At 40.7% G+C, this 13,159-nt stretch overlaps 1 protein-coding gene across 2 annotated transcripts in view; it reads left to right on the top strand.

The window, feature by feature from the left end:
* The first annotated feature begins 4,301 nt into the window (after positions 1-4,301).
* Positions 4,302-13,159, top strand: part of LOC117411681 (dedicator of cytokinesis protein 8) — a 59,989-nt gene continuing 51,131 nt past the window's right edge. For both annotated transcript variants that reach the window (XM_034019350.3, XM_034923994.2), the window contains exon 1: positions 4,302-4,529. In XM_034019350.3, coding sequence (XP_033875241.3) covers positions 4,477-4,529 — 53 coding nt within the window. In that variant the 5' untranslated portion in view covers positions 4,302-4,476. The remainder of the gene's footprint in view (positions 4,530-13,159) is intronic.

Here is a 13,159-nt window from a genome sequence, read left to right as displayed (position 1 = left end):
AAAAGAAAGCCAACACCTGTTATATCAAGATTTAGTTTGAAAAGCTTCTTTGATAATATGCAGAGTACACTTTATTTTGCACTGGACACGTGCTAGGTAATTTGTATAATCGTAAATTAGCAAGTCAAAGACATTTCTGGCTGTTGCAATGAATAGCGCTAGTTTTTCCAACAGAGGGCGTTGGAGAATAATTTTTATCCCGAAGAGCAGGTGCAGTACGTGCCTTCAGCAGAAGCAGAATATATCAAACAGAATAAACAAAGCAGGTAGTTTTCAGATCTTTTCATTATATGGTGTTTATATATTATATTACATTAGTTGTATTTGTTTATTTTTGGTTCAAGATGATCAGAAACAATGAAATTGTTTGATAACCGAACACAATATTGTATCCATAAGAAAAACAGCATTATTTGTTTATTTTTGTTGCTGTTTGTAAATTTGAACGGTTCAGTATTTACTCAGCTCTGTGAACAACACTCACCTGTTCTTTATCGGGTTTCCATTATGTTTTTATCTAGCTATATATAGTTAACTTTTATAGTATACTACGCTCCTACCCTCCCTCAAGTAAGATTTGTTCAGAAGGAACAAACATTGTTCAATTATAATTTTATAATTGATATCAAAATAGGCCTAGAGTAAAGGACTTTTAAGATATAATTCCACCTTTTATTTAAACAATTTTAAACAAAAGGCTTCCACATTTAGAACCCAGGTTAGCTTTCCCCCGTTCTCTACATAGAAATGCATATTTAAGAATTGTTGTTTGACAGAGTTCTCACACTAATCAAGTATCACACTGGAATTCCCTATATTTATCACTCACAAAAAGTTATTTATAGGACCTCAGGGTTCCAAAAATGAAGCGTCGTTTTTTAGGATGTTGCAATATTTTTGTGTGCGACATCGAACTTGCGGGGGGACCAGCAATATTACTTTTCCTGTAAATAGCTGTATTCTGTGGATTGCTGTACAGTGTGTGATGTGTCTGTGTTTATGATTACTTGCTTGTTTCCATCCAGGTCCCCTCTTTGCCGTCTACCAGGCTGAGTGCGCCCCACCCGGAGTCTGCATGCCACATGGCGATTGGTGTGAAAAAAGGGGGGCGGGTGTGGTCAGACCCGACTCTATTTAAACCGCAGCCTGCGCACTGTATTGTGTGTTTGCATAGTGACAGAGAGAGGTCTCAGAGAGAAAGATAATGTGCTAAATAAATCAATTTTGTACTAAAAGAGATAATAAATGGCACTTATAAGTGCCAAATCCTTTCCATTTTTCTAAGAGTGATAAATGGCACTTTCAGGCGTCAAAGAAATACCTTTGCAGCATCTCCTTCTTCCCACTGGAACCCCCTACACTAGTGGGATTTGGTGACCTCAGGAATCAGAACGCTAGAAACAGCCGCCGGGAGCAGAGAAAGGGCAGACACCTAGTCAAAAATGAAGCCAGTAGAGAGACAGCTCTAGAGGACAGATAGAGGGAAACAGACATCATGCCCCTGCACACCCACCAGCATACAGAAGAGTTTACCCCACTGTGGGATGTGCCGCCTCCGTGACCCAGCTTCACGCTGTTTCCCCAGAAATTGGGCCTGGAACTCTGCGGCTGCAGAGCCAGAACAGGCCCCTACCACAACAACAACCTTCAGATCCTTGAAACTGCCGCTGTCTTGCACCAAGTCAGTGTTTGAGTCCACCAACCTGAGACCCTCACGTTTGCCATTTCAAGCTCACCTCGAGACCCTGCTGCAACAATTAAAATGACTGATGTCCCAACACAGCAGGAGCCCGCCGCTACAGCATCACCACCATCCTCAAATACTGCATCACTGCACCACGACCACGCTCCCCCTGGTCCCAAGCCAAAACTTCCTTGCTTCTCTAACCAGACATCGTTGGAAGCCTTCCTGGCGCAGTTTGAGCTTGCAGCCACTGAGCACGTCTGGAGCTCTGCCATCAAAGTGTCCTACCTAACCCAATCTCTTGAAGGCGGCACTTTGGAGATCCTACTGGTGTCCTTTTAAGGGCTTTGAAGAGGCGGTTTGGGGAGAGTGAGCCCTATCTCTTGCTCCAGGACCAGTTACAGAACCGCAGGCAGATCCACGGAGAACGCTTGGGAGTGCTGGGGACTGCCATCAACCGCTTGCCCAGGAGAGTGTACTGCAGTGAGGACAACAGCTTTATCCGCCGCATCGCACTGGACGCATTCTTGCGCAGTATAGAACCCCCAGAACTACGCTACCAAGTCCATCTTGCAGCCCCGGCCACCCTGGATTAGGCAACAAATCGTTCTACCACCATCAAAGCTATATTCCTGGACCAACCCGCAGCACACAGCCCTACCAGCCGCCCGATTTCCTGGACCCAATCGGATATGGACAGAGAGAGGGAGAGCCTTACCCTGCCAAGGTCTGATCAGCGAGCCACAGGAAGAGACGTGATCCGGAAAGGATCTGCTGGTGGTGTGGGACCCCGGGGCACGTCATGACTGCCGCGTGCTGGAGGACCAGACTGAGACGCGACAGGCCCCAGGAAACAGGAACATATCTGCCTAAGGGGGCAGATGCATACCTCACCTGCCAAGCCCCCGAACGCTATACCTGCCACTGTGGGATGCACAGGAGAAGAAGCCTTCCTATACACCCCAGTGAAGATTGAGGGCATGCTGTGTATCGCTCTCATTGACTCGGGCTCGTCCATCACCGTCGTCCGCCCCAATATCATCCACGAGCCTGCACCAATTGGAGATCTCGAGTAACCGACACCCTGGTCCAGCTCTGGACTGTGACTGGAGAACATCGCCCCGATAGAAGCAAGAGGCCACCTACAGATTAAGCATGCTGGCTGCCGCTATCGCCATGAGGTATGGATAGCCTCTGTCCAACACCCCTGCATCCTTGATCTGGACTTCCTCCAATGCGTAGGCTTGTTGCTAGACCTACAACACGGCCACATTGGGAAGTACAACCCGCTGCCTGGTGAACCTCCCCTCCACGTTCCTGTCGCCAACAGCGCCAACCCACCACCTTGCCCGCCCGTGTGCCCCCCAGTACTGACCCCGATGACGCAGCCTGTCCCCAAGAACCAGTCCGCTGTGGAGAGCCTCCTGGAACGGAGCTGTGAAGGGCTAGACGACGTTCAACACGACCAGCTATGACAGCTGTTAACCGAGTTCCTGGGCATCTTCACCTCCCGACCAGAACAGACCGGACGCACCCACCTGGTGCAACATTCGATAGATACGGGGAACACCAGACCCATTTGTCAACCCCCACGTCACCTCGCCTTAGCCCGCCAGGTAGTTGCTGATCGGATCCAGAATGAGATGCTGTCCGCTGAAGTGATCGAACCCTCCAACAGTCCTTGGGTATCCCCGATCGTGGCTGGTTAAAGAAAAAGATGGAGAATGGAGGTTTTGCACTGACTACCATTGCCTCAACGACGTCATGAAAAAGGACTGTTATCCACTGCCCCGAATTGACGAGTCCTTAGACCAGTGTTTGAGCAGGGGGCAGTGTAGCGTCGTGCGGGGCTTTTTAGGACTATTACTTTTCCTGTAAATAGCTGTATTCTGTGTATTGCCGTACAGTTAGTGTGATGTGTCTGTTTATGATTACTTGCCTGTTTCCAGCGAGGTCCGCTCTATGCCGCCTACCAGGCTAAGTGCGCCCCGCACGGAGTCTGCGTGCTGAACAGCGATTGGTGCGGAAAAAGGGGGGCGTGGGGGAGGGTGTGGTCACATCCGACTCTATTTAAACCGCAGCCTGCGCGCTGTATTATCTGCACTGACAGAGAGAGATCTGAGGGAGTAAGGTGAAGAGCTAAATAAATCGATTTTGTACTAAAAGACATAATAAACGGCACTTATAAGCGCCAAATCTTTTCAATTTTTCTAAGAGCAATAAAAGGCACTTCCACGCGCCAAAGACCTTTGCAGCGTCTCCTTCTTCCCACTGGAATCCACTACACGCCGCTGCCGCAGTATAATTGTTACAAACAATACTAACGCGCAGTACAGTTACAATACAACACAACGCAGTTACATTCAATTAATCGTATAACTACTGAATTTACTAGTGTCAAAGATGTTTTATTTGACAGTGGCCAATTACTAACACATTAATCACATTTATTTCAATGGATTCTTCGCCTCCAACCGTCCGCGTCAGCGTCCCCGTCGCCCTGCCATTTAATACGTTTCTTATTTGAAATATCCAACATGAATTTTAGCTGTTACAGTAGTTACTACAAGAAGGAAACAGCTTATCTTGCATAGCCTGCGCGTGCAATACCGACACCTCCCATTGCTATCCTTACTTCTGTATGGAAGGTGAAAATGCGGAAGTTTCCACCCAGAAAAAATATAGCCAGCAGAGAAGGATCACATTCAACCACATGACATTTATTCCAGCACGAATAAAGTTGGAACTGTCCAGGATTATTGCAATATTATAAAAATATAGTTCAAACTTCTATGGCCACTCTGCCAGTCGCAGATAGGAGAGCGTTTGCTCTTAAAATCAACAGGTAAGACGTTTTATTTTCATCGTATGTTTATATATTTTTTGACTGTAAAATTGACAGCGCTGTCAAAAAAATTCAGAGGTAGCAAGCTGGAAGAAGCAGGCTGGTACACGTTGTGAATGTTAATGAGAGGCGTGCAAACATTCACAATGTTTACCGAGTTTTGTGTGATATATATATATGAATACACACTTAAATATATGTAGTTAAAATAGAACGTGTAAGGGCGAATGCATGTTTAACTTACATTTTGTCAAACCTGTGTTCATTGATAACACCATTTGTGTTACAGTTAACATGAACTATTTTATCCTTATCCGAACACATAATCTTAACGCATCCGTTTTGGTGTATAAAATAATGAAATAGAGATAAGTATTTTTTAAACTTCAGTGAGCTTTAGTATACAAAAACTCAAATTTGCATGCATATTTCAAGGTGCAGAAGGAAGTCGGTTTAAAACTGAACTGAAACTCTGTGCCAGTAGATGTGCAAGTTATTCAAGACAGACGATTTTGAACGTTAATTTTAACACTGAAAATAGGAAATGAATAAACTAAGAAACAAACTAAGTGCTACATTTCAAGGGCGATAATAATAAATACGTCATGTGTATATTTCGAAGCACCAAGGGCTCTGTTAAACGAGGTAACACGATCTGCTTTGATTATAAACTTTCATGACTATCAAACTTTATGTAATGAATACAAATAAAAAACTGAAAATAATAAAAACTTTAAATAAGGTATACCTCAAAGCTTTATGCTGGTTTGCCCGATCCAAGTAAAACTAAAAATGTAGTTTCTGTACCTTTAAAATAAATATGTTGTGCCCAGCCCCTTACTGTTATTGTCATAATTGCTGTGTGCAAAACCAATTTGCAGAACAAAGAAGTGTTGGATATTCATGTAGCATTGGGCATGTTGTATTGTTGTGTGTGGCATTCTTTGTCTTTTCATTTCCTTTTCGTTCAACAAACCTATTTCTCATTTCTCAACTTCTCCTTTCGCTGTTTTTTTAGTTTTGTTGGTTTTTGATTATAATGTATTGACCACATCTCCCCATGAAGGGGTGTATGGATAGCAGTGGATGATGAAGTGAAGCTTCTAATTGAAGTCTGCATTGGTAAAATGACTTGTGTGTAATGTTATAGATAAGTAAACATACCCATGATTACTCAAAGTATGATTTAAGTTGCTGAACAGCTAAATAATTCAGCTGTGTTTTTAAAAATATATATCTGATGTAAATCGATGGTTAAATATATAACCTGTTGGTGAAACATTTTTAAGTTTTGTTCCTGAGCTCCAGTATAAAATATATTGCAGATGATATTTGGCACCAAATGTGTAAATTCACCAACAACCTTTTTTTACAAAGCTTATTCAGGTTAAGAATAGTTTCATGTTCTTTTTTAATACTTTAATAATATTGTTAATGTAACAGACACCAAGGCACCACTTAAGTTTAAACTTAAACATTTTCTTCCAGGACCCCATTAAAAATGACATATGTCAAGATATTTCTTTATTCTGGAAACACTGACATTTTGTTTAGTGTAGTTATTAAACAAGGCACCCCCATCACTAATATCAGTTTCACTGCATTTAGGTTTACACCTGCATACCTGTGTTTCTTTGTGGAAAATTTTATAGCAATTGTGTAATGAAACAGTTTGAGGTTACAGTTTGTTTTACACAACTATGGCCTTACTCTTTGTAGGGAGACAGGATGTTCAGACCACAATCTGTTTTGGGATTGCATGGTTTATCTTTTTGAGCTATCACTTCATGCAGCTTGTCACCCCTGCGATAGGGTGATGTACGAGGCAGTTTACAGAAGCTGCTAGTTTCCACAATGCTCTCTAAAACAAAGCAGTGACAAATATGTGCCATGTTTGTAGCTAAAGAAAGAAGCTCAATAAAGGTCAGCATCTACACATTTTTAAGTATCATAAGATACTGTTTGTGGATTAAGAATAAAGAATATGAATACATGTCATAGATACTGAAATATAACTAAATTCTGAAGTATGTTCAAATTCCAGGTAAAATGAGTTTCCAAGTCAAAGTGCCCTTTTTTACAGGCACAGTTATTGAAATTTGAACTTGCATTACAAAGAATACCCAGTTACATAGACTGGAGACACACTGGCAATTACCGGCAGGGGCGATGGTGGTGGGGGGGAGGGGGGCTTGGAGGGGCTGAAGCCACCCCAAAGTTTATCTTAGCCCCCCCTCTGTAGCCCCGCCACCAAAAAATTAAAAAGGGATATTTCAAATTTATGATTTATCGATGTGACTTAAAGTTGAGTAAGACTTTTCGGAGACCTTCATGTGGGTTTCAACAATCGAAAACCATTCCAGGTATCGTCTTCAACAAGGCGACTTTAATGAGGGACCAGCAATACAGTGCAGACATTCAACATGAATTCAGGGATTGGGCGCGTGCTGTGTGATAATTAAAAATGTCAAATGAAGGACTGGGATTACTATTAACATCAAACTTATTACCAAATGACTCAGTAGAATAGATCTGATTTCCAGAGCTAGCAGAAACGTCACAGTGTATGAAGACTAAAGTGTTTAAATAAATATGATCATACATGCTGTGTGAGCCCTGGGCTGGTGTGATTACAAGCGATCTGGTCCCAGACAGGTTAGCATTCACACAGGGCAAAAAGAATAGATCCGCACCAGGGTCAATTGCCCGAACGAGCCGAGTCCACCGATATTTTCGATATTGGATCGTTTGCTCTAAGGCCCCATTCACGTGGGAGCGATTGGACGCGCTCTTGAGGTGTGTGGGGTCACCGGTTCTCACCCAGCCTTGGCCCTGTTACAACAGCACCTACTTCATACTGCACTGTAACACTTGTAAACTATGTTGGATTATTATTATTATTATTATTATTATTATTATTATTATTATTATTATTATTATTGTAATTGTAATTGTTATTGATATTGTTATTAACAGGCACTTAATCTGTATTGTATTCCACCATAATACTGAAGTTTTGCGAGACATATCGAAACATTGACACTATAAGTGCCCACACAAAGTGGAGTGTAGCCCTCTCAAATTTTTGCCTAGCCCTCCTCAACCGCCCCTCAGCCCCCTCACCGGAGAGAGCCTAGCGCCGCCACTGATTGCCAGTATTAATACTCCTTGGAATCATTGACATACTTTCTAAGTATCTATATTTTGTGTATATGTTATAACTTGTTTTATGTATAATTACAGATTGAAATGCTGAGTATTTTTCTATATGGTATGGATTTATTGTTGGAAATGGAAGTACACTGTTTAACATTGTTAATAGGGTTATTATAGACATACGTTATTTAACCCTAGACTGTCCCTACTAGTGTTCTGGTGTCATTGCAAAATTACTGCAAAATACTAGATAGACCAGATGATTCTTACTGTTCAGTTTGTCCTTTGTGGTTTTATGCTTTTGTTGTTTAGAATAAGGAAGCAGGCTTGGCATGACCAAATGACTACATTTAACCTAATGATATGATGATGCTCTTATTAGTAGTATACTGTATCATTCACATTTTGACTGTTTTTAGCACCCTTATAAATGTGTCCTATAATAAAAGAATAGCAAAGTGCAATAAAGCTTAGGTAGGCATTGTAATGACCAGCAAGGCATGGTACAGCATATTGAAAAACATAGCAAACCAGGGTAAATTATGGTAAATGCATAGTATAACCACAGGAAAAGCCTGGGAAAACTGCACAAATTCTGTGCAAAAATACCGTGGTAAACGTTTATAAGGGCAGTCAGTAGAGTTTCATGAATATCAAACTTTATATCATCCACAAAACAAACTTAATGAGTTAAAGTTTTCTGACAGGACTCACTATCTGATACAAGCAAGCTTTTAAACGAGTTGTTTCCACAAAAGAGAATGCTGACATAGGAAATAAGTGGGCCAAATGTTTTGTTTGACCAAATAGTTTCTTGCCTTATAAGCAGGATATCTGTGGCGATGGGTTACTTAGCCATTTAGTGCGTCTCTTTGTTCATCACATGTATGGGGCATAAGCATTATTCTTTAGTCTCTGGCATTGACTCACCAAAATGCAGCATCTGTTCAATTAAGGATACTTGTTGGCAGGAAGTATGAACACAGTCTAGAAACTATGTAAATATAATATAGTAATCTCAGCATCATTCATCCCATTGTGTAATTAAGACAGTAGATATGAACATCTAGAAAATAGTTTGACCTAGTAAACATTATACAAGATACAGATCTATTAGAGGTTGGAAACCATAGTATTATAAATGCTTTACAGTTAAAACAGAAGCAGCAAGTAACAGGTATGTGTGCAGTGGGCAGAAATAACATGCAGTTGAGAATAGAGGAGCCTCAATTGTAGTACTCTAGAAGTATACATGGTTACCCAAGAGGAGTAAAATATAATGAGTACTGGACTGAATCAAGTTCACAAATTAATAAACTTTCATTTTAAATTAGCTGGAAAAAAAACAGGTACCCACACAAAATTACCATATAAAGAAAGCATAGCTGTTCCATACAGTACAAAGTCTGTGATTTGTTTTAGGCATCATTTATGCATTAGTTTTCTTTGCATGATATATTTTTTCTTTAATTCCCAATTATTTTAAACCTGCTTTTCTGCCTAATTTCGAATGTCCAGTTATGTTCTCCCTCACCACATCAATTCCCCACAACAGCCCAGGAGAAATGAAGGTTCAGTGGGCATCTTCCAATCCCACAATGAAGCCAGTATCATTTATAACCAGGAACTCAAAAGCAGATGTAAGCTAGCTACAGGCCTCTGGAGGACAAAGATGAGCCCTGCAGGTTTCTGATTGAGTTCACCAGGCTCCTGGCCAGCAGGGTCCGCTGTAGCACGATGAGGAGAAAAAATTCCTGCCAGTTTTGCTCCCCTAACCCGCGGGAGCGACAGAGCCAATGCAACACACCCTCCAGAATCCCCAGCGAAGACTGTCGACTTCACACAGCAAGGACGCAAACTTGCGCTCCCCTGACTGTATGACCCACCCTGCACACCACGCAGCCGTGCTTTTACCAGGGGAGCCAATCGGAGACCCCCTTAGCATGATATTTTTTTGATAGTCATTTATAAATTCTGTTATAGGAACGAATATGAACATGGTCAGTTTGGTTTAATATTCAGATATTTTTCCAGAACTCTAATGGTTTTAAAATAAGAAGCTGTACAGAGCAATAATGTAATAGTTTGTAAGTTGTTCCATACTGTTTTATTTCTCTCAGAATATTTACCTTTACACAGAATAGAGCCCCACTGTATTTAACAACATCAGAACATAAGACAATTCATAAACTAGGGAAGGCTATAAACACATCAGTAACTCGTCCGCTTCCTCGTGGCTGATTAATATCAAAACTTTGTCAAGGTTGGTCTTAAATGATCTGAATGATTTAGCATCAACAGCATGGCTGGGTAACCCATTCCACATCCTCACGCTGTTTGTTAAGAAGTGTCTCCTACCCTCTGTACTAAGTGTATCTCTACTTCATTTGCAACTGCGTCCTCTGGTCCTGGTTTTTGCGCTGTGATTAAACTATTGGTTTGGGTTAACTCCTTTCCAAAAGTAGTAGATTAGAGGATTGTGTTCATGCTTATGACAACCAATGACATCTTTACACAGATAATTTAAGCACTGCGCTGACTGCAAAGAGAATGAAAACTGAACCACGTGGGGTCGCAGACCATATTTGTTTCCATACTTCTGCACTGTAACATATTTAATCAAAATAGGTTTGGGAAAATAAAATATAGAGCCATGGGGAGCCATCACAGAATTGATTTTAACATTCCTTGATGATCAATGCCTTACAATCCTTCAGGTGGAAATCTGCACACAACCTTTGTACTCTGGAATGGCACATCACTTTAAAGACCTCATGAAACCTCAGTAATGTGTGCAGTCTCGGAGTGCATACTATCAAGGTCTGACTTGCAACAGGGAGAGGAAACTTTTATATACCAGTATTACAGAACATGTGAGGGGTGCCATTTGCATAACAAACTAATAAATCATGTGAGACAGTCCAGGTACATAAAAGTATGTGCTACATATGGGGTGACTTTCTAAATTTGTACAAAATGAATTGAGCTCTGTTAGAAGCTTGGGTGCCTCTCATTGAGTTGGTTTGGTGGTTGTCTCACCCACAGGGTGTCCATTTCCCTTTTATTCATTTATTTTTTACAATAGACTCTTGCTAGTCTGAAGTGACCTGACCATGCTATTATAATGATATGAATATCATGGCATATTTTCACAGTGGAATAATGGCACACTAATGCACTTTCAGTCCTTGTGGGGTATGTTTGCATGTCACAACTATTTAAAAAGCTGTGGAATAAAAATCCTATATTTTGAGTCAGCATAGTAGTATACAATATGCAGAACATTTAAAGGTGGAACATGAACTAATATAAATACAAAAGCAGCCTTTATTTATTGTAGTTTACATATTTTAATGTTTTTCCTTAGCCTTTTGTGATGCTAACAGCTCACGTTGTGGCAGCTGGAGGTTCTATGTGACTTTAAGCTGCTTTATAGCTTTTTTCCCATCTTGTTTCTGTATAGGAAACTCCTATAGAGCTGATATTTTTAACATGGGTGTATAAGGCAACAGTCTTCTTAAGAATGTAAAAATAAAATGTATGAGGCACTACACCTTTTTTCAATGTGTAAAACTGTACTGTTAGTGCTTTTTGGTAGTGTGCAGATTTCGATATAACATTTTGGGTGCTACTGTGTCCAAAAAGGTTACTGTTAATTGCAATGTTTAGAGATGTTTCTTTTGCTATTTATGGAATACACGCTGTAACTAATACACGGTGTAACTAACACACCACCTTTATGAGAGTGCCCAAAACAGTGTCCCTTTGTTGACAGCAAGACAATTTCTGCTATTGCGTATGATTTAAAGAAGTGCACATCCTCATATGCAATAGCTTGTACAGATATAATAGCTAACACGAGTCTGTTTTATTTTAAAACCGTACATTTTCCTCAGATATCCCTTGTTTTGACAACAGAAAGAGCTCAGGATAGGATAACATTTTGTTGTTTCAGGTAAGTTATACTTTTGTCTCCTTCTCCTCCTTTTTTGATTGTTATGTTGTGTATGAACACACAGTTTGAGCTTGTCGCTTAAGACCCCTACTCCTACAAGTATTTGGGGATGACAGTCCCAAAGGAAAGGTCAGGGTGGGCTCACACTGAGATGTTTAGGTGTGTTGCACTGCGTGCTGCATGCTGGTATACAAAAGCATAACAGGATGGAGATGTTGTGATTGCTGTGACTCCAGGGATGTAAGCTGTTGCAATAAACTAAGAAACGTAATAGAAAAATGATACATTATACATTTTATACAATATTGTTTAAGTAAGCGAGTGTTCAATTCATCCATTTTGTTAAAGCCATAAGTTACTACAGTTCAAACAGGGATGTCAGGGATGTGTGATTTTTGTCTAAGATATCAAGAATGAAATTTATAATTCTAGAAACAAAATAATTAAACAGTGGATTGGAATATGGAGATTAACCAAACGGTAATAGTTAAATCTTAAGTCTTAATAGTTACAGCTACCTCCCTGTGACAGAGTACACGTTACCAAGGAGACTCAGGGATCAGAGACGCTACAGTTTACGTGCTCATGCGCTTTTAGTTACATGTTACAAACATTTTACAAACACACACAAAACAACAAAACCGTACCGCACACCATTACTACTTTACTAACACCCGTGATCACCCTATTTATACACCTGTGGCTGGAGCCTTAATTAATCATTTAATTATTTATTCAATTCACAGCTCCAGCCACTTTCCCAAAAACTATGAACTAGAATTTAATATATACATGTTATTTATACAATTTATTTTTACCATACCGGTACCTTTTTTCCCCCCAATAGTAAAATTACCTGTTTCTACTTCCCGCTTCTGGCTTATTGTGTGTCTCGCGCATGTCCTCCTGTGATCCATGGTTTGTTCGGGTTCACTCCCAGCACATGCACAAACACGACGAAGTCAGGATTCTTGGCAGGGAGGCAAGAAAAAAAAAAACGGTTCCTTTCTGTGGCAAAGTGGTTTGCAGTGCGCAGGTGTAGAGGTGATGCAGTGCTCAGGAATGATTTGAAACAACACAGTTCACAGTTAAACAGCTTTTTATTCGGCTGGTTTGCTTGTTTTGCAACCAGAAATAATAATACCTGACTCTACACAACAATGTGTATCACGCAGGTAAACTACGGGGTTCAGTCCTGAAATAGTAATAGACACTTAACAAGACACACACAAACACAACACGGTCACAAGTCCAGACTGAGTGCTCTTAGTGAAAGTGGTGATTTACAGGTTTATACATGCACAATGGTGAAGTGTAATCTGGGTTTAATTGCTGGCAGTTTAGCTACAGCTCCCGGATATTAGCCTTCTATAAACAACAAACGTAACAGTTTAATAGAGAAACAAAACAACACACAGAAACTCATGGTTTCTTTATAATACAGTACTCCTTCACTGGTTCTTTTGTAACCATAACAAAGGAACAGATTGCTTCGCCACATCCCCTGATATACCCTCAG

Source organism: Acipenser ruthenus, chromosome 1 (genome assembly GCF_902713425.1).
Source record: "Acipenser ruthenus chromosome 1, fAciRut3.2 maternal haplotype, whole genome shotgun sequence".
In the NCBI taxonomy this organism is placed as follows: Eukaryota; Metazoa; Chordata; class Actinopteri; order Acipenseriformes; family Acipenseridae; genus Acipenser; species Acipenser ruthenus.
Note: the sequence above shows the minus strand (reverse complement) of the source record. Positions and strands in the feature narration are given on the sequence as shown.